This window comes from Rhopilema esculentum, chromosome 13, assembly GCF_057945365.1.
Source record: "Rhopilema esculentum isolate cy_ngs chromosome 13, ASM5794536v1, whole genome shotgun sequence".
Taxonomy (NCBI): Eukaryota; Metazoa; Cnidaria; class Scyphozoa; order Rhizostomeae; family Rhizostomatidae; genus Rhopilema; species Rhopilema esculentum.
In genome coordinates this window covers 1107935-1131496 of record NC_142827.1, presented here as the reverse complement: position 1 = coordinate 1131496, position 23562 = coordinate 1107935, and the positions used below count along the sequence as shown (strand labels likewise).

The window sequence follows — 23562 nt, the reverse complement described above, 5'->3', positions numbered from 1 at the left end:
TTCCAAAAACCGGCTTATTTTCATCAATTTATACCATTTTTATATTGACTAGAGAACGGGCAAGTGCAATTATTAACTCGCTGCTAACACATTTCTGCTGTTATTCTTTAGTGTGGTATAAAGTAGAAATCTATGCCCCACTGTTTTCTGTGCCTTCGAGAGGGGCTGTGTGATACCAATTCTTCTCCAACCTGCGCACGTATCTTTGGTTCAAGGAAGTAAATTGAGCGAAAGCGAATGCAATCCCCTAGCAGATAAGGAAGTAAAGTACGTGTCAATCAAGCGGCACCATGCAACCACAATTGTTAATCACAAGAGAAACACCGGTTCCACGTTTGTAACGACACAGAAATACGAATCTTGTTATAAATGAGAAATCGGTAGGCCACAAAGATGGTAATGAGTTAAAACTTTATCTAGTTATAGTGCTGTTGAATGCAACATGGCGACAAATGACAACACAGAGCGGTTCGAAGATCTGGTCGAACTTGATCCTGACGACATTGCAGTCTCGGCCTTTGAAAACCAAGATGAATTCAAGCCTAAAATTTTCAATAAACAAAAAGCTTTTGGAAAACGGCGAAGTTTCTTGTGTTACAGTAAGTTTATGAATTTTTTGGTCGCTTTTCGAAATTGTTTGAAACGGTTTTAATTTGGGATCGAAGTGAACTGTAACCTGATAACCACAGGGCGCGTGGCTGTAAGAATAAAGTCCTACTTGGCTTTGGCCTGTTTTCAATGCAAACAGAAACACTTGCAAATGAGTTGCAATCCATAACAATTCCTGTTATGGCCTTTAGGTTATCAGCCAGTTCATTTCCCATCCTTTCTGTCACACCGTTTCCTTTTCTGGGACTTTGGCCATTCCTTATCTCAGCCAAAACTTCGATTCAGAAACATGATTACCAATGGCAATTTTCATAAGGAACCGTTTGTGAAATCTCGTGGAACGGTCTTACTTTTTTTAAAAGGAGGAAAGTTTTAAAGTAATTCAGGTAGTAACTGTAATTTGCTGCAGGAGAAAAAAGGTAATTGATTTTGAATAAGATAAATCTAGCTTACCTAAGAATACCCAGGGTGAACTAAGGATACCCACGGTAAGAATCGCTTGCACGTTCAAGACTTATTTTCCTCTTTTTGCTTTTTTAAGGCATAAGCTTTTTGACTTTAATTTATTGATTTTTTAATAAGTTTATTACATTTTCATTTATTTACCTAAAGCTTGCAAATCCAAGATTCAAAGAATAAGCCGGTTCCCAATAACGAACAGAATAATAGAAAGGAGGGAAGTAAAGGAAAATATCAAAATTATTTCTTGGTGTTGGCACGAGCTTTTTTTTAACCCAACTAGTTTGACATGTCAATGATGAAATTCACCAGTTTGACAAATCTATTATACAGATTCCTTATAATTCCAATATTTGAAAACTTCTTTTCTGATTTCAATCATTTGCTTACTTTCAATCTTTTTCTGTCTGCAGTCAGTGTACTTAAGTCGCAATAGCAGTCATGCTACAATTCATTTACCTTTACCATGCTATATCTTGATGACACATTTAAAATTATTAGCTACTTTTTTCAATAGATACGCATCAAAGGGTGTTTCGGTCTTGGGCCTAGTTATAGAGGCTGTACTTGCTAGTGTCTCGAGCCATCTGTAATGCCAGAACAGCCCCCTTGTAACTCAATCTCCATCAAATTCTGCAGGGAATGTAGCATTCGATGCTAGTTTTGATGCATTCGAGGAAGAGACAGAATCGACAACAGAATTCACTGAAATCGGTGAAGACTTTACAGATTTTGCTGAGACATCAACAGATCTGCCAGATATCGAAACAGATCTGCCAAGCAGGCTAAATCGCCGAAAACAAGGCAAGCTACCACTGTTTTGTTCCTTTTTGCATTGCTAATGATTCTTTTTATGCAATGTTTGTATGGCTTAGACAGTTTTCTAGCAATGTGGCAAAAAGGATGATGAACCTCAAAGTGAATGATTTATTCAAAGTGGCAACCCAAGGATTTCATTCATGTACTAGAAATTATAAAAAAAACTTTCAGTTATTGATTCTTTAGGGGATGTTGAAATTCGGGGCTAATAACGTTTTCTTTTGGAGGGACAATTGATTCAAAGGATGCATTACATATCTGTCTGCTGGAAACCAAATTTCGCGTCGTTGCTAAAACTCGACGATTTTAATCAGACACCAATAAAAAACAAAATAATTTTATAATTCAGTATATAAGTATTATTCAATTTATAAGTGTGAATTATTATGTACTGCATTGAATTGAGAGGCGGACATGAAGAATCCTAATAGGTATCATGTTTTGCTGGATGTTATATCTTTAGGAGAGCGTTCCCTGACCCTAGACGACCTGCGAGTCATTAACGCAGTCAAAAACTCCTCGACGCATATGACATAAGGTTTATCGGATTATCCTGACGGATTTCTTCAGTTTCGCCAGATTGAGAACCCTTCTATTTGTTTTACGAGATATGTTTTCAAGCATGTGTTGGATACTTACTACATTTATTTCAATTAATATCATTGCTCATTTGTTCTTCAATTTTTGTATGCAACGTCCTGGTAACAAAAATAGTTAGCAGACCCTCCATAAACAAACCACGACTTCTTTGTGTACTCATTCTTCGTACATAAAAAGGCCTGCGAATCTGAAGCGCTTTTAAGCCTTTCCTTGCACGAAAACAAGAGTGTATTTGCAAATGATAACAGAGTTTAGTGACATGTTGTTTGCATGATCTGAAAATCAAAATCTGTTTTTTTCCGAGCAGATCAGTGCGTGTTGTTTAAATTGTTTTCCTTCTTTTCAAAAAAGGAAGCCTAAAGCAACGCAGGGCCGAAAGAATCCATCAGAATAAAACCAACGAGGGTGCAATGTAAGTAGCATGATCGTCAAGTTCACCCTTGTACTTACATACAGATAATCTTCTATAATTTTTCACTCAATCAATCGAATCAATATGTCCAACTACACGATCATCCAATCATTCCAACAATCAATATACAATCGTATCATGCACGTTTTTTATAAGAAAGTTTTTTTCAGCCCAGCCCTCAGACTTTCTTAGCTATTCCTAATTTCAGCACTAAAACTTTCTAAACACTTATTTAACGTAAAATTGGAAATTTTTACATTACTAAGCATGCGCAGTGAAATGCTATAAATATGCTATATTTCTCAAAAAGCCTCAACTGTTTTCGCCGTTTCCTGTTCAGCACATTACTGTATTGTTGAAATATTTACACCATAATTTCCTTTGGAATTTTGAATATCTAAATTTTTCAATTTTCTTAGGTTTCAAAGATCCAGTCCTTAACCTTCTTAACTGTATGAAGAACCGAGCACAACTTTCTTATAAAATACTTTCTTATAAAAAAACGTGTAATCATCAATCATATTTTAAAATTTCGCTTTTCGTTATGGCTTGGAAAAAATAGTTTGATAAATTATAACCCAGGAGAAGGCATATGTTACCAAATGTGGTAATCCCGTTTCAACATTCTCATAACATATCAAACATTTGCATGCACTGATCTCAAAAAAAGACTGGATCAAACAACCTACTGTTCTCCTACATACGCATGATCGAGTCTATCCATCTTGAGACCTCTCGCGCCTAAAGCTTTGGGCTGCCATTTGTTAAAACGGCGCGCACACAGTGCTGCGTCTTAAATTGTGCATTAATCATTGAACTCTTGAATATTCTAAGATACAACAGGCCTCGGAAAATAAGTGAAGAGTGGATTCTCCGTTACATAAGCTTAATACCATGGCAAATATGTTCAATGTCACTTAAGAATGATGAAAGTTTTTGTTTCAACGGTTATTTTGAATTTTGCTATGAAAAGCAAGTTGAACTGAAACCAACATGGTTGCTCTCTAGTCTCATACAACACGGTGCGGTCTCAAGATGGACGCTGCAATGTGGAATCAACGCTTTTCCAGTCTTTTTTTGAGATCACTGTTTGCATGCTATTAGCATTCAAAATGGTTTCTGTATCTGGAAAAGACTTGTGGTCCAGAACCCAAGGATATTCAGCTTTAATCCTTTTGCAAACATTTATTGTCGCTGTTTGCATTAAATCAAAGTAAGCTTAAAAATAAAGTGTTTCAAAAATAATTGCCCTGATTTATGAAAAAAATTTAAGAAAACAAACTGTATTTGTCTTTTGTTCTAGTTTACCTGCAATGAACAGAAGCCAGACAAAAATAAGTGGTTGGAAACAATTCAAATATGGAATATCGTTCGTAAGAACTAAACAGATCCTTTATCGTCTTTGTTCTATTTCGATATTGTGTTATTGTCCATAAACGACCTTTTCTTGGCAATATTTTTTAAAGGAAATGTAAAACTCTGTTTCAGCGCTTTGGTGCAGCAAAAGATGGTATTAAAGGATTTTTCAAAGATATCGATATTTGGAAATCAAATCTGAAGCCAGTCGAAGGTAAACCACATATAAATCACATGAAGATTGATCCATTTCCCAACAATACAGTACGTTTTAATTTAAATAGCTTTACTGCCTTCAAGTATGAGAAGGTAAATTGTATTTAAGAGATCCCTTTTTGAAACGTCATTTGCCAATGTTTATTTCTATAATAAACTTAGGTCGACGTTGAGTCTTCAGCTTATTAACGCTTTGGGAATTTGTTTATCGTAAGTTTCTTAATTATGTTGCATTAGGTAGACTTAAAAACAAAGTCCATACTAAAAAAATAATGGGCAGGAAATGAATTTTTCTTTCAACTTTTAATTATTTTGAAAGCTTTCAATGCTCAAGGAACATCAAGTGAAAATTTAGATTGGATATCATTGAAAGTATTGCAGAAAATTACACTCATGCATAGAAGCGTCAAAATTAAAACTTTTGTGTTTTTTGTTAGATTTTTCATCAAAGTTTCATCCAAATTAGGCATTAAGATTTTATTGCCCGGTAACCCTATATCCTTCATTACTATGAAAGCCACAGTATCATGTGCTAGTTAATTTTTCCTTTGCTATTTCAGGAAAATTTGGTTCTGGTGTACTGTCCTATTTCCTGTTTTTACGATGGTTATTTCTGCTTGATTTGGTGATAACAGTAATGATTTTGGCGTTTGTACTCGCCCCGCAACTTATGTACAAACCAAGCTTCGAAACAAATAAAAACAACTTCAATGGATTGGAATTGTTGACAGGAGAGGTGAGAGGGCTGCTTTTTGTGCGAATTTAGATGCAGAGTTTGTGTAAAAAGGTGTACTATCACCAAAAATACCAGGAAATAAGTATCTGAAAATATTGAAACTGGATTTAAAGAGTCTTTTGCAGGAAATCATTTTTAAAAAGAACTTACTGTTTCAAGAGACAGATAGCTTTACTTGAAGGCAGAATGCCCCTACTTTGCAGCTACAATTTTAACACTCAAGAAAGCAATTGAAAAATGATCTGAATTTACCGTAAAGTTAATGAAGAAATTTCAACCAATACAGAGCCACAACATTTGCAAATATTTTCACAACATTACAACATGCATATATCACGTGAACCTATGCTAACATATCTGGCCGAGCTTATAAACGATGAGGTCCTTTAAAGCCTAAAATATATGAATAATGTTTTTAAAACTAAGCAGACAATAGTGGGTAAATAGTGCTTCTTGCCAACGTCCAACTGACAACACCGTTGGAGACGTTTTTCAAAACAGAACGTTTTAATATGTGTGATATAGAATGATTACATTGTGAAGAAACTGGTATAAAATACATAAAATATTCATGACAAAATACCAGCACCTCTTTTATTACCAATTATATAAGTTGTGATTCCTAGAATCCCCGAAGAATTCTCGAAAAATCTCGAAAAATCTCGACAATTACCCATGAACTCAGGAATCCTACATTATGTTGAAGCAGATTGAATGCTACTTTTTTTCGAGAAAATTGCAAATTGCACTCCATGACAGGAAAAACCCCTTTTACGACATCCATGACACCACCACTCCATGACAGGGAAAAACCCTTTTACGACATCCATGACACCACCACTCCATGACAGGGAAAACCCTTTTACGAAAGACATAAAAAACATGATAATATTTCCCTTCAAAATTTACTTTCAGCTTCATCCGAAAATTATTATTCAACTAATTCAACTGACTAGAATTACACCAAATACTAGAATACAGGCAACGTTCCCAAGACTCGTCTCAATCCTTAGCAAACTTTTTCAGCTTTCCTACTCCCTTGAAATATTTCCTTTCACCTTTAAACTGGCCCTAATTTTCCAAGGGGACAAGACCAATCCCGCCAACTATCGTACAAGCGAAGTAGATTCCCTCATCTCTGAAACAATTACAAACATTACCCCCAAATAATTCATTACCTCTCTTGAAACCAACACACTTTTTTTAATTACCCGTATGGCGAGATCTACTTGTTATTTATTAGCTTGGGCTACTCATGTTTAGTGCTCTGCTCTGGACTCACTCCTTTACTGGTTTCTTTTTACTCCTAAGGCATTTCATGTAAACGCAATCATGACTTTTCTCCGGTTTCTTTAAATGGTCCAGACGTTGATATCTCTACTTTCTTTTCATAACTAACTCTTTCTGCACCATTCAAACTTAATAAGAAGTGAAATTTTGTTTCTATTGCTAAGTGCACATCTCAAAAACTATTCTCACTCTTACGTGACCAAAATACTTCATGCTTTGGGAAACTGCTCTCTTAGTTTGGGTCGTGGCACTCCTAAATTTTCTTTGTGTCTCCTTGACAAAACCCATTCGCCTTATTTCCATGGATATTCCTGCTAAACATTTTATTCTTATTTTAAAATTATGAAATGACAATTATTTGTTATTAAATATTTATTTAGGGAGCTAATACTCCAGGTTTAAAGCCTTCTGTGGCCCTTATTTATAAGACTACTTAGAGTAATACAACTTTTCTGTTTCTCAGTTTTATTTATTGACAATATGAACAAGTAAAATTTATGGTAATCAGTGTCTTTTAATTGCAGGGATGGTTTTTGCCAACAGAAATGTATTATGGGACCTACGGCGACTATAAAAACGACACCGTCATTCTGTCATACAACACTCCGTACAATCTCCCTTTGGCCTATCTTGCTGTTGCGGGCGGCTATATTCTACTCTGTGTAATCATTCTCGTCAGAAGGTTTGATTCTTGTGCTTACATTCCTTTAGTATCTTTATACTTCCAACATGAATTTTTTGTTCATTTGATGCGAAAAACTTTTCTTCTTTTTAAAGGACTAGTTTATCTCGCCTTTAAATAATCTTGCATACATTTATTTCGTAACAACAACAAAAAATGCAAGATTAATACTTTTAAAATATAAATGGAAATCTATTCATAATTTGTTTATACATAACTTTCACTCTGGAATCCCTATTTCCTGTTCTCGTAAAGTACTCTAACAAACTGGCATGTCAGCACCAAATTTTGAATTTTTAAAGTGACTGGCTAAAAGGTCAAGGGCATTTGCTACATTAGCCCACCCCAACCTTCCCCACCCCCCCCCCCCAACATTCCCCACCCCCCAACATTCCTCACCCCCAACATTCCCCACCCCCTCTAGTAATGTTAAAGCTAAGTATCAAAGACTGCCTTTTTTCTATTCAATGTTAATCATATTTCCAATATAACAAACTCAGTATTCGCTATTTATATCAATTTACCTTTTTTCAGCATGGCAGTTTCATACAACAAAAATTATATATCTGGCAAAGATTTTCGAGACTCGTTTTTTACTAAGATTTTCTGCTCTTGGGACTACGCAGTGACTATGGAAAATAGTGCAGATTTGCAATGCAAAAATATACACATCGACCTGATGGTAAATTTTTATTAATTATTATATATTAGTTATTTATCTAATAAATCTGCATATGTAATTTTAGATGCCGGTCTGCATTCTCGAGATACTTCGAGAATACTACGTAACGGACGAAAATGTCCCCCTTTCCTGCTGATTTTATGTGACTTAAAGGGATCTTGCATTGCCATGTCATTCGAAATGTGCCGATACATATGATGCATCCAACATTTAATCTAGTTTAACTGTTGTGCTTATCACAGCCGATACCTGTGATGCATCTCACATTGAATCTAGTTTAACTGTTCAGGGTATTGTAATGTTTTTAGATTTTTACATGTCCAACTATGCCATATAGACCAGAGGTGAGAGGGGGAGCATTATCACCTGAGCTGGCAATTAACCAGACTAACTTTTTCTGACTCAATTTTTTGTGTAGATTACGAATCAGGATGTTGCTTTGGCGTTTAGGGGGGCGTTTTCTAGATATAGGGGGTCAAAGACCAAAAACACGCGATATGACCTAATTTGACCGTTTTCCGCTATCACACTTTAAAAATTGGTAATTTTTGTTATGATCTGGTGATGTAGTGATCTTACGAAAAGACAGTGATAATAGTTTCAAAATTACGTATATTCTTGAAATATATGAAGTTTTGAAACTTGTTGTTCAACATCGTTCAAAGAAAAGGGATTCGTTGATATAGACAAAGCTCTTCCTAATCCTCTTGCCCTTGCAACAACTGACGGATACAGACGTAAAACAGCCAAGATACTAATGCTACTACATACAGCATTAAAATCAATCATGGTACCAAAAAGCCCGGTGCCAAAAATTAATCTGGAAAAATAATCGGTGAAATTTCGGTGAGAACTTGAAAAATCTTTGGAGTAAAGAAACGAAAAACTTTCTGTAAGTTATTTCTATCTTCAACATAGAATTATCTGGAGCACAATTATAAAAGTTACAAAAATCGAATACTTTGATGCATACCAAGAGACAATTGAACCATCAATATAAGGAAAATTCTAAAAGATCATTGGGACATAATTTCAAATGATAAAAAGATAGTATTAAAAAGACATAAAAAACATTTGAGATCTAAAAACTAAGACATAGGGACACATAGGTAACACCCCTCCCCCCAAGAATTCTGAATCTGTTCTAATCTCGGCATATTCGGCATTCTTGGTGCTTACTCAGCAAACTTGGTGGTGGTGTTAGTTAAAAAAATCAATAATAGTCGATGGTATTATATTTGATTGTTTTCATTTTCATTTCGATTTGTTCCTCTTCGCTCCTCGGCACGTTAATATTTCAACCGTTAATTTGCAAACTGAAACCAGTGGGAGCTAAACTCCACATTGGAATTTTTCAGCGTTGGGTGCGCTAATGATGAGAATGACTACCAGAAAATCGATTAAAACCGTCAAATAGCGTTCCACCCGCGGATATTTATTTTAAGAATAAGACTGTATTGTAAAGTAGTAAAAATGTCTTGAATGAGTGAATTTTCCAGCAAACTGGAAGCAGCAAAGTTCGAAAATTTCCCCGACCTTTTGCGGCAACCAGGGTGCCGCCTCAGGTACTAACTTTCGTGTAATGGTTCCTATTCTGTTTAATGATTAAATGACGTCTTTTTTTATTACTCAGAAAAGTTTACAGCGTTGTGAATATAGAAAAATCAAGGAGAAAGACCTACAAAGAACTTTCTTAGCATATGTCTTTTGTCTTTTTAGGGATATTTAGTTATAAAAGCGAGTTCCCCACAAAAGAATATTAATCACGCTCTAAGTAGCTGCTCTTTCTTGTTTGTTACATTCATGTCCTGTCATAATCGCAATTGCATCTTTTTGCAACTGGGATTCCATGCTTTCTCTCCAATTGCATAGCCCCCTATCGAAAGGTCAAGCCCCTCCGTCAGAGAATTTCTAGCGCCACAATAAGTAGTCTCAACTCAACGATCGAGTAATATACTTTGCAAGAAAAAATTCTTGTGGTAAGATTGAGAGCAAAGGGGTAACTAAGGCGGGAAAGTCAAACACAAACCATGGAAAAGCAGATACCACAATCTGCTACCTACTTCACCATGTCCTACGGATGAATAATGGACAGGAGACAGTTTGCATTGTGCGCTCTTGAGATATTGATATTCTTGTTATACTTTTAACCAACGAAGCTAAAAACTTGCATGTCTTTATGGAGTACGGAAGAGGAAAATACAGGAGAGTACTGGATCTAAATGCTTTTGCGCAATCTTTATTGCGGAAGCAAGCGCTCCTTGGCCTGCATGCTGCTCCCATGTAAAAGCAGCCTCGAAAAACACTTAAAGCGTGCAAACTTTGTAGCAAGGGTATAGAGACAAGCTTTACAAAGCATAATCAACAAAGAAGAACCAGTGAATCACGGCTGGTTAGAAGATCTGTTAATTGATTGGTTCACGGAGCCCTTCTATACTATCCTGAGGACATTGCGAAGCTATTGTTTGCAAGCGAAGAAAAATGAAGCGAATCAAAAGGAGAAAGCGAATAAAGTAAACGCTTTAAGAATACAGTAATAGTGAAATTCCCCTTCCCTGTAATTGCCTGCCCCCCTCCATCAATGCCAGAAAAGGCCAATTTTGACAGAGCATTGATCAACACACCAATTTTTAATAAAATTAAACATTTTCTAAAGTGCGATAATTGAATATAGTCAAATTGGGACAATTTGTGTTTTTTGGTCTTTGACCCCCTATATCTAGAAAACGCCCCCCTAAACGCCAAAGCAACATCCGGATTCGTATTCTACACAAAAAATTGAGTCAGAAAAAGTTAGTCTGGTTAATTGCCAGCTCAGGTGATAATGCTCCCCCTCTCACCTGGTCTAATAAGGTACATTTCATTTCCTTGGTTGTTGGTTTAGATATTCCAGTGACATTTAAAAAGTAGTGAAGTAGTTGGCCGTGCATAATCCATTCGCTCTTTATGTAATGTAAATTATTTAGGCACCGCGGATCGTTGAGAAATGTGAGTAAGGTCTAAAAAGTGGGGAGGGGGGGCTAGAACGAAATAAAAAGAGGCTTGACTGATGGTTCATTTCTTAATGTTTTTGCATTTTTGGCAAAAAGTGGGGGGGGGGCATAGCCCCCTAGCCGACCGCGGTGCATTTTCTGGCATTTGAAAAAGCTTTGGAGTTTTCAAACTTCTTATTCTGTTATAGTGTGTGACTTAATTGATTAATTTTGAATATAATCATATTTTTATTTCTTTATCAGGAAACTCTAAATGAGGGAAGAGAAAAGCGAAAAAAGACAAGTGATGAACAATTTCATATGTTCATAGTGTTGTTTATCACCAATTTGATAGCAATTGGTCTGATAGGAGGAGCTTGCTATGGTATTCACTGGATGAAAATGAAAGGCATTCAAATAATCAAAGTGAGTTAAATGAAATATCAGGGTAAATTTACAACAAATGTGCTGGAAATGATGATCGAAACAATCTGATGTGACTCTGTATGTCATGATTTATACCGTTATACAGTTAAAGAATCGTTATAGCATCTATATAGAGGAATATGCGATCAACGATCTTGAATTTGGTTTATGTTTAAGGGTTCGATAGCAAATTAGGGCTGGTCCTCTTCCCTGCCATTCCATTCTTCAAGTTAGATTAATATTTGGCTATGGCAACAATATCGTCTAAAAGCCGTGATGTGTCTTCAAAACGTTTGCACTCTAACACACTGATACAAAACTCTTAGCAGTTGTTCCCCGCACTGAATCTTCTGCATTACATAACAAACGACAATTTTCGATATTCGCTATCTACGGCATATACTGTGAAAAGGTTGAGTAGGTAATCCTGAGACAGCTGTACAGCGAAATAGAGAAAATGAAAACCAATGATGAAGAACAATCGCCTATTTCTTCCCTAGGATGCAATTACAGAGACCGAGTTAACAAAAGTCTTCATAAGCCTTCTTCCTGCAATAACCATAACGACATTAAACATTGTGTTGCCGTATGTTTTTCGAATTATTGCAAGCATGGAGCACTACGAGTCACCAAAAAGAACAATCGAAGTCTCTCTTCTCAGGTTTTCATGGTTTTAGCACTTATTATTCATGGCTCTTGACAATTATGTCATAATTCATTATTATCATAATTATGCGGCTCGATATATTTTGTATAAATCTGGTCAATGATGCGTGATATCCTCGGGGAGGGGGGAACTTTAATAGATTTTGAAGTACGAGGACGTGCCATTATTTAGGGGAACCTTTGTCAAAAAAATGCAGATATTTCGGTATCAGTTTTTTTAGATATGTGCGAGATTACAGGTACCATTTGAAGAAACATGAAGAATTATGGGTACAGTTTTGGAATTGCAAAATTATTAGGATAGAAACTTAGCATTTATAGAATGAATGTCCAGGTAGAAATGAAAGTATGAAATATGTGTAATGTTGGGATTTTTGGAAATAGGACAAAATCTTTTTGATGATTGTATTGTGTTTTAAAAATGTTATAAGAGCTTGTATCATTTTTGCGAAATTATGACTCACATTTTTTCAGACACATGCGGAAGTATGGGTCCAAATTTTGAACTAAAATAGTACGTTCCCTTCCAAAACTAAGCGTAGTTATCCTTCCCCTCCCTAAGGTGATATCTTACAAAAAATTAAGACTTGGTTCTATAGATTATGTTATTAGAAGGAAAATTATGTGTAAAGGAAATACATTATGCCCTCTTTGTAAATTAAATTTGGGATTCAACACTGAAACAAAGAAAAACGGGGCTCTATACAGTCAGATATCTGGAAATATGATCCATAATTTTAAGAATGTTTTCACTAAACGACATTAAACATTCTGTATTTTCACTCTAAATCCCATCGTCTGTTTAATTTGATATTTTTTGCTTTGCAGAACGGTCGTTCTTAAGCTTTCAACCTTGTGCATATACATCTGGCTCATTTACCGCAGCATAGAAACGGGGACCTTTAATACTAATATCGCAAAGAATACTACTCTCTCTAATACGTCAGTGGCTGTCACGGTATGCTCTTTCCCTTGTGAGGGCTTTGCTTTAGGGTCCTAGGGTCTTTCTTTAACATAATCAAAGTTATGATTGACTAGAAATTTTATCCGTTAAAATTCGTTACAAGTGACAACCTAAACATGAAGGTGCAGGAAGTTCTTTGCATTCATTAACCGCAGTGATCAGGTCACAAGTGTAGCTTTAGTCGAACAGAGACTACCAACAATTGCCTTTTCACTCGTCACGTGATAAAGACCGAAGGAACGTAAATGAAGCGAGAGCAAATCGAACTTCTGAAAGCGCAGCATTCAATAATTATCAATGCTTGGTAGGCGACTTAGCAGATGTGGTATTTAGTTCACTAAGTGTTTTCAATTGAAGGTTTTATAGCTTATCGCTGTCATTATATTTTAGCCGTATTGTTGGGAAACATCTGTTGGAGTGCAGTTCTATCAACTAGCAATCGTGGACTTTGTTTTCCTCTTGCTTGCGACTTTTATTGGAGAAACTGTGAGACAGTAAGTTGCTTTTAAAACATATATCAATTACCGGCCATAATTAAGTGATCATTTAACTTCTAAGTTTCACACAAACTTCGAAAATGACTTGATTCAATATGATCTGAAACAATCATTTCTATTACAATAATTTCCTCTTTGGTGCAATATTTTCTGTCATTGGCTTAAATTTGTAACAAATCTCACACATTTCAACAGCTCATTTGCAGTGTGCATGAATGCTGCTTTGGGGTGTGACTTCGACTTACCTGGATTCGATATTTCAAGAAACGTGCTCAGCCTTATTTACTCGCAGGCTCTTTGTTGGTTTGTATTTTTTTATGACTTCTTCCTTATATTTGTTTTTCTTATTATCGTTTTGGGTCTTATTCAACATATTCAGCTTATTCTTAGGTGCAAAATCTTACTGCATAAAAGATAAAGGGATTGAAAACAACAAATATAGATTATCAGTAGCTATGAAATTTCAGAAATCAAGTCATAGGGAATTACCCAGATCTCACTGTATAATAGTCCCGATACATGGCTTAGTTTAGTCTCTTGCATATGGAAAGTCGCATGTACCTGGCAAAGTCACGTGTACATGGTAAAGTATTGTGATGTGCTCATTATAAAAAACATTCTTGTGCATTTAAACAAATTATTCACTGGTTTAGCTCTTGTGTTTACATTAAATTATACATTTATACATAAGCCTTAAACATTGAAACAAATCATTCACATTTTCATGACATATTTAAATGTATAGTTTCTATATTCAAAAGGTTGGCTCTCGAATTTCAGAATCATGTAGATCGACTTACATTAGGTTTATTTTAGTGTCTGCTCTGAATCATTAATTTCGCATGCGTTCTTACAATTGAGATAGGATATGATTCTACCTCATTGATAAGTTTTTTATTCGATTAAACTTTTGCAGGCTTGGAGCATTCTTTTGTCCGATGTTACCTCTCATCACAATCATCAAATTCTTTATTTTATTCTATTACAAAAAGGTATGCGATAAAATCTTCCTTTATTTTCCACATTGGGAGTAACTTTAGGGCAAAGGAAAAAGGGCAATGGGCGAAATAGTAAAGGGCAAAGTAGCGAATTAGTGAGGTGCAAAGTAGCAAAGGGTGAGGTAGCGAATTACTGAGGTGCAAAGTAGCAAAGGTGAAGTAGCGAATTAGTGAGGTGCGAAGTAGCATAGGGTGAAGTAGCGAATTAGTGAGGTGCAAAGTAACAAAGGGTGAAGTAGCGAATTAGTGAGGTGCAAAGTAGCAAAGGGTGATGTAGCGAATTAGTTAGGTGCAAAGTAGCAAAGGGTGAAGTAGCGAATTAGTGAGGTGCAAAGTAGCAAAGGGTGAAGTAGCGAATTAGTGAGGTGCAAAGTAGCAAAGGTTGAAGTAACGAATTAGTGAGGTGCAAAGTAGCAAAGGGTGAAGTAGCGAATTAGTGAGGTGCAAAGTAGCAAAGGGTGAAGTAGCGAATTAGTGAGGTGCAAATTAGCAAAGGGTGAAGTAGCGAATTAGTGAGGTGCAAAGTAGCAAAGGGTGAAGTAGCGAATTAGTGAGGTGCAAAGTAGCAAAGGGTGAAGTAGCGAATTAGTGAGGTGCAAAGTAGCAAAGGGTGAAGCCGAATTAGTGAGGTGCAAAGTAGCAAAGGGTGAAGTAGCGAATTAGTGAGGTGCAAAGTAGCAAAGGGTGAAGTAGCGAACTAGTGAGGTGCAAAGTAGCAAAGGGTGAAGTAGCGAATTAGTGAGGTGCATAGTAGCAAAGGGTGAAGTAGCGAATTAGTGAGGTGCAAAGTAGCAAAGGGTGAAGTAGCGAATTAGTGAGGTGCAAAGTAGCAAAGGGTAAAGTAGCGAATTAGTGAGGTGCATAGTAGCAAAGGGTGAAGTAGTGAATTAGTGAGGTGCAAAGTAGCAAAGGGTGAAGTAGCGAATTAGTGAGGTGCAAAGTAGCGAATTAGTGAGGTGCAAAGTAGCAAAGGGTGAAGTAGAGAAATAACACGGATTTACTCGTCTGTTCTGTTTTTTAATATTGTTATTACGGGAGTGCAACTGATATCTTGAAGACAGATGTCTATGGATGAAGAATTATCACAGGTACCACTCAACTATAGTATTAATTGTCTCACGATTCATTTTGAATCTGATTCAAAGTTGCATGTTAGCATTTCTTTTTAATACGTCTTCTTTCGACTTTCAGGCGAGCGTTATGCAGTTCTGCCGGCCATCGGTGCGCCCTTTCAAAGCCTCAAAGATGCAGCTCCGATTTTTTGCTCTCTTGAGCATGATGCTTACACTGGCAATGATTGTTATTGGCTTGATCATGATCAATGAAGAAAGGTATGCAATTTCCAAAAGATTTTTTGGTTTCAAGACAATTCATGTTTTAGGTGGCAAAATTATGGTGGTTTGGGGGGGGGGGGCTCAGGCCTTTGGGCTTTCGTCGGATAATTGACAACCATTTACCGTGTCGAAATTGTTCCAAAAAATCGTTTTGAAAAGGAATTTAAAGCTAATTTAAGGGGTGTTATTCGACGTGAAAGAAATTCCGCCTTGTTCATTTTAAAGGAAATTTGAAGAAGACGTCTCTATTCTATCTAGCCAAGACAAAATTGAAATAATTTTTTTCATTTTCAACTGCTAGAGAGCCTATTACACTAGAAAGGTGCACTGTCAGTTGAGTAGAATCCTGGCACGATGATACAGATATTTTCTCCATAACCTTTTGTAGAGCATTATTGAAAAGAATACTGTTGCATTTATTTCTTTTAAAAATATTATAATGCAAGAAAGGATGCTTTCTTAGTGATTACACAAGCAGCTAGCATCGGCGGTAGCTAATTATGATGGGTATAAATTGATGAGACCTTTCCAAGCAATAGTGGGGTCACCGTTATATAACATCGACATGGCAACGATTCGGGGTTAGTCTGTGCTTTCTTTTCTTTCGCAAGAACAAATTTTCAAGGCACATTTTCAAGCCACCCTCCTTCTGTGATGGTCCCCGTTTCATAATACATGTTGAAATTCAAGTAGAACCAATCTAAGTCCATTTTTGCTCACAAGGGGTCCTTTATTGGTTTCGTTTACGTTATCATGGGTGTAGATCTTTGACCAATCTTTTTCTTAGTTTATATATTTAGAAAGATCACTATAGAAAATTGAAAAATGATTCTGTCACTCAAGGCTGGCAAAGTGCATAAGTTCACTCGAGGAGTGCGAGTTGTTTATAAAAGGAGTCAGAGTTTTAGGATTTTAAAATTTGCTTCATAATTGTCACCAGGTATATAAATATGCCATTTTTTCATACAGATTGAAGCCTTCTACCGACTGCGGACCATTCCGGTATGATAGAGGTTGCTGTTCTTACATTAGTGAATAAGATTGTCAAGGCTTAACCTTCTAACTTGTAGTTATAGATAGTTTACTCTTGAACATTTATTAGATCCCTAAGAGAAATCGAGTTATGATGACGTTATGTTTTGTTGATAGAAAAATCAATGCTTAAGTGAGTGTTCTTCATTCTTTAAGCGAGTATAAAAGTCAATTATATACTTAAGCGCAATGCTTTTAACTGTTTCAATTTTACAGTATAATCCGGTTATAACGTACTTTAAGGGATCAGCGTATTAAGTACGTTATATCCGAAGTGCGTTGTAACGAGGGTAAGTAAAAGATGATTAAAACCAAGCACACCTTTTGCCGGGACCAAGCACACCAGTACGCTATATCCAAAAGTACGTAATAACCGAGTACGTTATAACGGGATTCTACTGTATCGACTAAAGTTTGAGCAGATAACAGCTAAGCATTTATTCCTTTGATTCAGAATTCACCTTGTGATGTTTCTCTAAGCTGAATCTTTATGGGATTTATAATGTACATAGTTTAGAGAGAATGGATTTATAGTCTGTTCTCAATATGTTTGTCATTGTTTTCTGTTAAAATTCTCATAAACAGTAGAGGTGTTTGCTGGACCTTATTTAATTAGGTATGAATGTTAATTTATTTAAAATTGCAGTGGAAGAAAGAACATATTTGAAATGGTGCAGGTGGTAATAAATCGAGATTTTGGTAAAGATTTACGAGAATTGACCAAGGGTGTAGCATCCAATGTTGCACTTTTTGGAATATTCTTCATTTTATGGTATGCTTTTTTCAATTCCAGCTACATTTCATATTTTTCTGAAGGGATCTTTTAAACAACCGATTCTTTATAACGAGCCTTTTTTCAGCAACGTTTTAGTCTTATCAAGAAAAGTTAGCACACTTTAACAAAATATAATGAATAGTTTGTGATATGTTCTCCTTGAGACTCATCAAACTTTATTTTTTTATATTGTGAAATGTCTTGAGTATAAAGGAAAGTTGTGCAGTTATATGGTCTTGCTACAAAATAAAATAATTTGATAAGAATTTTATTTGCAGGGCAGTAATATATTACCAAAGACTGAAGAAATCCTCAGCAGAAAAGAAAATCAAACTTTTGAAAGATCAGATAGCCTTAGTGAGTATTTAATTTCTTCTTCTTTTTATCTATTGTAAATTGAAAAATTCAAATGGATTATGTAGTGATTTACATTTTTTGTTGAGTATTGATATCTGAATTTTAATTCGGAAGTACTTTAAAGTTAAATATTTAAAATTGTTGTTAGAAAGGCAATACCATTCATGGGGAGAAGGAGTGATGCAGGAGGGTGTGGAGGAAAGTCTCCTCCTCTCGTTTCTCTTTTTCTCAACTCCCCCCCCCCTCCCCTTTTGCACTTTACCGCATCATCCATTCTTCACAACGTCTAATAGATACTCTGGAATTCAGGGTATGAAATTGCAGAAACCATCATTTTTCGCTATATTGAGACCAAAAACATGTCCTCTACTGTGTATATCAAATCTTGTGACACAGCCTTTAATTAAATCTAGCTCATTTTAACAACAAATTCCGTGTATAAATCACTTTATGCTGATACTCCGTAGCAAGAAGAAAACAATTGGGGGTCTGAAAATTGGGAAATTCTCCAGAACACTTAGGGAAGCCTCAGGAAATCAATTGGTCCATTAAAAACATTGATAATCATGATAATAATGATTGTTAGGAATAAGACCAATCGTTTCAACGTGATTTGAACCATCTTAATATAACACGGCATGCTGCATACCTGTATGCTTATTCAACCGTGATCAAGGCGTTTATTTTCTGTTTCCTCAGGCAGGAGAAGATAAGAAGTACTTCTTAAAGGAAATCCGCAATGCATTGAAAGAGCGAGTCAGGGCAAGGCAACAGTCTCCTAACCAGGTCTTTAATCCTACAGCTATGTGATACAATTATACCATTAAAGGTTTTTTAAACGACATTCAGATTTTTATTTTTGTATCGTTTGTGATCATTGTTAATTGTTTGATAGACAGATTGCACCCTTTTCATAAGTTTTCGGATCTCGGTTTTGCTGCCATTGCTTTGTTCCCATTCATATTCTGGAAATTCTAGTGCATTGTTTTGTCGTTGAACGTTGTTAAGTGGAAAACGGAAAACAGCAAGTAATCAGGGGAGGGGGGCTCTGAAATAACCTTGTTCTAGATACACTTCTTCTCCAAAAAAGCAGCAACTCGGGAAGATAAGTGAAGACTTCAGAGTAGCTGATGGCTTTACGAATGTTCATATATCTGTATTGTTTACATTAAAGTCCAGAACCAGTAGAGAATTGGCGAAGAACGAAAACTTTGTTGACTTCGATACTAAAGCTATTTATATTATTCAAAAAATCCTTCGATTCCTTTTACTAAATGTATTACCTTATGAAATCATCCTTGATAATTTTTATTCTGTTAACTATTTTCTTAGTGAAATAAAGAAACGTAAGTTTGTAAAATATATAGTCTGACTTGAGGAATGTAATGTATAATCTAGTAATGTATAATGATACAAAAATCGCTGGATAACTATTTGTGACTAATATTCAGTATATTTTCAAATTTCACTGAGTACTAGCTCGACAAACTCGATGCTGTGTCGCCTTTGCAAAGCTTTGGAAATTTGAGAATTATTATTTTTTGGACCAAGCTTGACTGCCAATGCATTTGACATGCAAAACTGTGCATATGTCTTTCTTGACTCATGTCGTCATCGGCACAACGTAACCCATGTTGTCATTAGCAACATATCCCTTTGTTAATATCTCTGTAGGTAGTTACTGACGAGGGTCAGTTCGCCGCGGCAAACAGCGTCGCGATTTTCATGAAAACGAAAGGATTTCCAGGGATTTTCAGATAAAATAACATATCTACGAGATTTTTTTAACGTGAACTGATTTCGGAGAAATCTGATGTTGTAGTATGTATGTAAAGGGTATATAATTCTCGTGAATGTTATTGATGTATTTAGTTGTGTAATTGTAGAAATAATTTTGAACATGATAAACTTCTGAAGTTTTAGTGTTCTGTTTTCATCTTGGTTTTTCTCTCAGTTGTTAGGTTCAAGAAAACTCACCGTTTTGTATTGATGATTTCTCAACAGGCCACTAATTTGGGATGTATAGCTTGCCTTCAAGTGCGTTTCCAGAGTTTTTACCTGGAAGCCATTCTAAGTAAAAGAATACATCCACTAAACCTTTACAAACTCAACATAAAAATGTTTATAAGCATGCTGCTATGACAAAATAACGACGTGGAATCATAAAAAGTATCATGAATACAAAATACAAAGATTCTCCTTTATGAATATTATCAATAGTTCAATCAGAAAAACAGTCATTTATAAAAAGATTTTCAAAGCTCCAGCCACATAACAAGCAAAATAGATATAATGGATGAATATCTATCAAAGTCTTAGATGAAAAAATTTCAAAATTTAAAAGATACTAGATTTTTGTTCTTAACTATTGTGAAACCATATAAATTTTACTAATGTTATATATGTAACATGATCTGCAACTAAATTTTCTTATTTTCCTAAATTAGAAAAGCTACGATTCCCCTTTCAAAAACATCCCGACAAAATTAAAATAACAAAACCGCAAAATTGTTGATCTTATAATTGATATCAATATTTGTTATTTAAAACTAATGTTTTTCTTTTTAATACATTGATCTGTTTTTTATATTTGAACTCTTATAAACTACATCTTAAAAACTAGATTTTAAGATGCTGCACGATCAAAGGCTGTCAAAAGTCGTGTTTTAAAAACAATCTCTTATTCCCTACTAAATGTTTCAACAATAGCACAATCATTATAAAACACGTCTGCTTTAAACTTTCTTGTAGAGAAAGGTCTCTACTAAACCTTAAAGTCTATGCTAGAGAAATGTCTATACAATACTTAAACTCTAGAGAAATGATTTAACTTAATTAAGTGTTTAACTTGACGCATTTTTGACCTTGTGACGCGCAAAACTGGCACGTGTACATTTGGTTGAAATTCATCTTCAGTTTTAGAAAGATCACGCTCTTGCATACCCAGCATTTTGCTGTTCCTGGAGCAGTGTTATCTTTGTGTTTCATGCAAACATAAGCGAGGAGACTGTTGTTCTTGAAGGGCACATTTGCACCACAAATGAGACAGCTGTCCTTGTTCAGTCCGGGCTCTGGAGTAAAGGCTTTTGTTTTTGTGGAGCACATATTGCAGAGATAGACAGGAGCAGAGAATCTCACGTTTGCACCATCCACGAACGAAATGCATCGCAATTCCCTGAGATGCTGGCTCTTATGAATGTAACTTACGCGTAAAGAGCGGATGTCCTTTCTGAAGAACTCAACTAAAGCTATAAAATCTTTGGCTAACTTTAGTTGGATGGGAAGCTCGCTGGCAAGTCTAATGTCGTCATTACAGTGGGCAGCAAACGAAGTGGCGAGCTTGCTATGGTAAGATCTTTTCAGTACTTCATCACTCAGTAAATTCTTTTTGACTGCGATGTTAAAAGAGTCATGACAAAAGGCTAAGTTCTCTTCACCACGCCTCTTGCCAACTATAAGAAGGTACGGCTTCAGTAGCAATTGGCATTTTTTCCAAAGAAAGATGGATACGGGCTCCTTTCCATCACCACAGCTCCAACGCAGCTCAGTTTCAGTTAAACCAGATGTGCTGCATACCAAGTGGCATACTATATCTTTTATCAAATCAGTTTCGTCTTCGTCAATCAGTCGTTTGACAATATTAAAAACAAGCTCCTCTAGCTGCCCAGGAAGACTTAGTATTCTGTCATTCAACTGCTCAAAGATACCAAAAATACGGAGTTCTTCACATGCAAGCGACAACCAAAGTGGACTGAACGATTCATTCTTGCCAATAAGTTGCCTCATCTGAACGTCATCTAATTTTTTGCTGTAACGAGCAAACGCCGATGTAATGAATTCTTCACTAGACTGCTGGTCAAACCCTTTAAGCTGAATTTCTTCATAAGGGATTGATGATACCTTGTCTTTTAGCATGTCTATTATTTGACTGTCGTCAGTGCATCCAACGATGCATTTCGCTCTGCCTTTCAGCTCAAAGGGCAACCAATCCAGAGAAAAGGCCTCAAGGTCAGAAAACTGATTTACAGCATCAAAAACAAATGTAATCTGCCTCTCTTCAAAAAGAATATCTTTAACCATTTCTTTGTACTTTGATTTCCTAAATTCTAGGCTCTGGCTGTCGAAATCCTTCACAGATTGACCCTGGCTTGACATCAGGGTCTTTGTGAAAACATCAGTCACAAATGATGAAACAGTTGACCCTGGTGATGCACTGGCAAAATTGTACAAACAATTTAATCCTGCAGACTTCAAACTTCGAACAACATGTGCAAGAAGCGACGATTTTCCAATTCCAGATGTACCTGTTACGAAACAGTAGTTGCCATGACTACTGCTAGATTCCACAAAATCCTGTGCAAAATCGACAATCTTCCTCACTTCACTGTCTCGTCCAACAAGCAATGCACACTTCTTATCAATAAACCCGTCTTGATATAAGAAGTAAAGTTCCTCATCAGACAGCTCCTTCTCCTGGTTGGGGCAAAACTTTTCAATTGCGTTCTTGAAGAAATTAATTGCAGTATCCGCAAAAGATTCGAGCCGCCTTATGCTGCTGTCGGCTGAACCGGATTCAGAACCAATACCATTGTAGTTGCAATCGTATTCAAATACTTGCTCTGGAAATCGTCTTTTTAACTGATTTTTCAGTTCGGTAAGTTTTTGTTTGCCAGCCCACGTTGCTTCGACAAAAGATGGCTTCATACCTTCAGGTAGCTCTGAAATAAAACTTGAATTACGCATGAAAAATATCGCATTCTGGCTGCTGGAGCGCAAGGCAGCCTGGAGGATTTCAGCATGCGTGATCGAAATGCCTTGAATCAAATCGAACTGACGAACAGTTTCACTATCGATTTGTCTAAGATCTGGAATCCAACCATACCGTTCTCCAAGCATATTTAAAAAGAAAGCTTGACCCCCTGTATCTGCTAGACACTTATCAATTTCTTCCATACAAATCTGAATGGTATCATTGGCTGACGTGTTCTTTGGAATTCCCCACCTTAGATCGCATTCAATAACTTGGATTTTTCGCTGCGCGCACCAGTCATTGATTGTCGGCATGACTCTTTTGACCAGAACCTCCCTCTCAGCGTAGAAATCTGTGAACGTTGAAGAGACAAAAAGTCTGATGACCGTCCAGTCCTTATGGGATGGAACCTGTCGTTTTCTATTGAAAGCATTCCACTCTTCTAGGCCTGCATCAATGGCATACCAAATATTGGAGTATATATCACTTTCTTCGTTGCCACTGCTATCATGAGATGCAACTGTAGAACTTTGCCCTTCTGTTGTAGTTGTAGTTGCTCCATGTGCTGAAGAGACCGGGCCTGCAGTCGACGCCATCTTACTTTGTTCCTTGTTGTCGTCATTGTTATCGCGCTGCTTTGATCTTTCACCTTCCCTTCTATTCTCGTCACAATTCTCAACTTTATTCAGGGACACTCTGTCAGATTCATTTACATTCCCTTTGTTCATTGTCCTAGTTCCGGCAGGGTTTGAAGAACCAGGGTCTCCTGTCTTGCTTGATTTTTGTAGGCCGGTTGTCGTATTACCGTGCGGCCTACGCTGTGACTCTCCCCTGGAAGATTTGGAAACAAAGATACCCATACATATATATGTTTTGGAGTGTTTTGCAATTTTTGTCCGGGTTGCGGTTTACTGAGAACTTCCGTCTTTA

At 36.3% G+C, this 23562-nt stretch overlaps 2 protein-coding genes and 1 long non-coding RNA gene across 3 annotated transcripts in view; 1 reads left to right on the top strand and 2 right to left on the bottom strand.

The window, feature by feature from the left end:
- The window catches only part of LOC135691650 (uncharacterized), a 44775-nt gene that overhangs the window by 2681 nt on the left and 18532 nt on the right, over positions 1 to 23562 (bottom strand). The window lies entirely within an intron of this gene.
- Positions 317 to 19804, top strand: LOC135691646 (transmembrane channel-like protein 7). The gene is made up of 19 exons (XM_089112053.1): positions 317 to 599; positions 1708 to 1872; positions 2839 to 2899; positions 4203 to 4272; positions 4388 to 4469; positions 5032 to 5207; positions 7022 to 7179; positions 7714 to 7861; positions 11098 to 11259; positions 11760 to 11920; positions 12754 to 12883; positions 13280 to 13383; positions 13582 to 13689; positions 14303 to 14378; positions 15576 to 15715; positions 16688 to 16720; positions 17397 to 17522; positions 17804 to 17882; positions 18582 to 19804. The coding sequence occupies exons 1-19, from the start codon at positions 443 to 445 to the stop codon at positions 18690 to 18692; spliced, it is 2247 nt and encodes a 748-aa protein (XP_088968179.1). The 5' UTR covers positions 317 to 442; the 3' UTR covers positions 18693 to 19804.
- Positions 19435 to 23492, bottom strand: LOC135691644 (telomerase protein component 1-like). Its single transcript, XM_065209575.2, has one exon. It carries the CDS (start codon positions 23490 to 23492, stop codon positions 20718 to 20720), a length of 2775 nt encoding a protein of 924 aa, XP_065065647.2. The 3' UTR covers positions 19435 to 20717.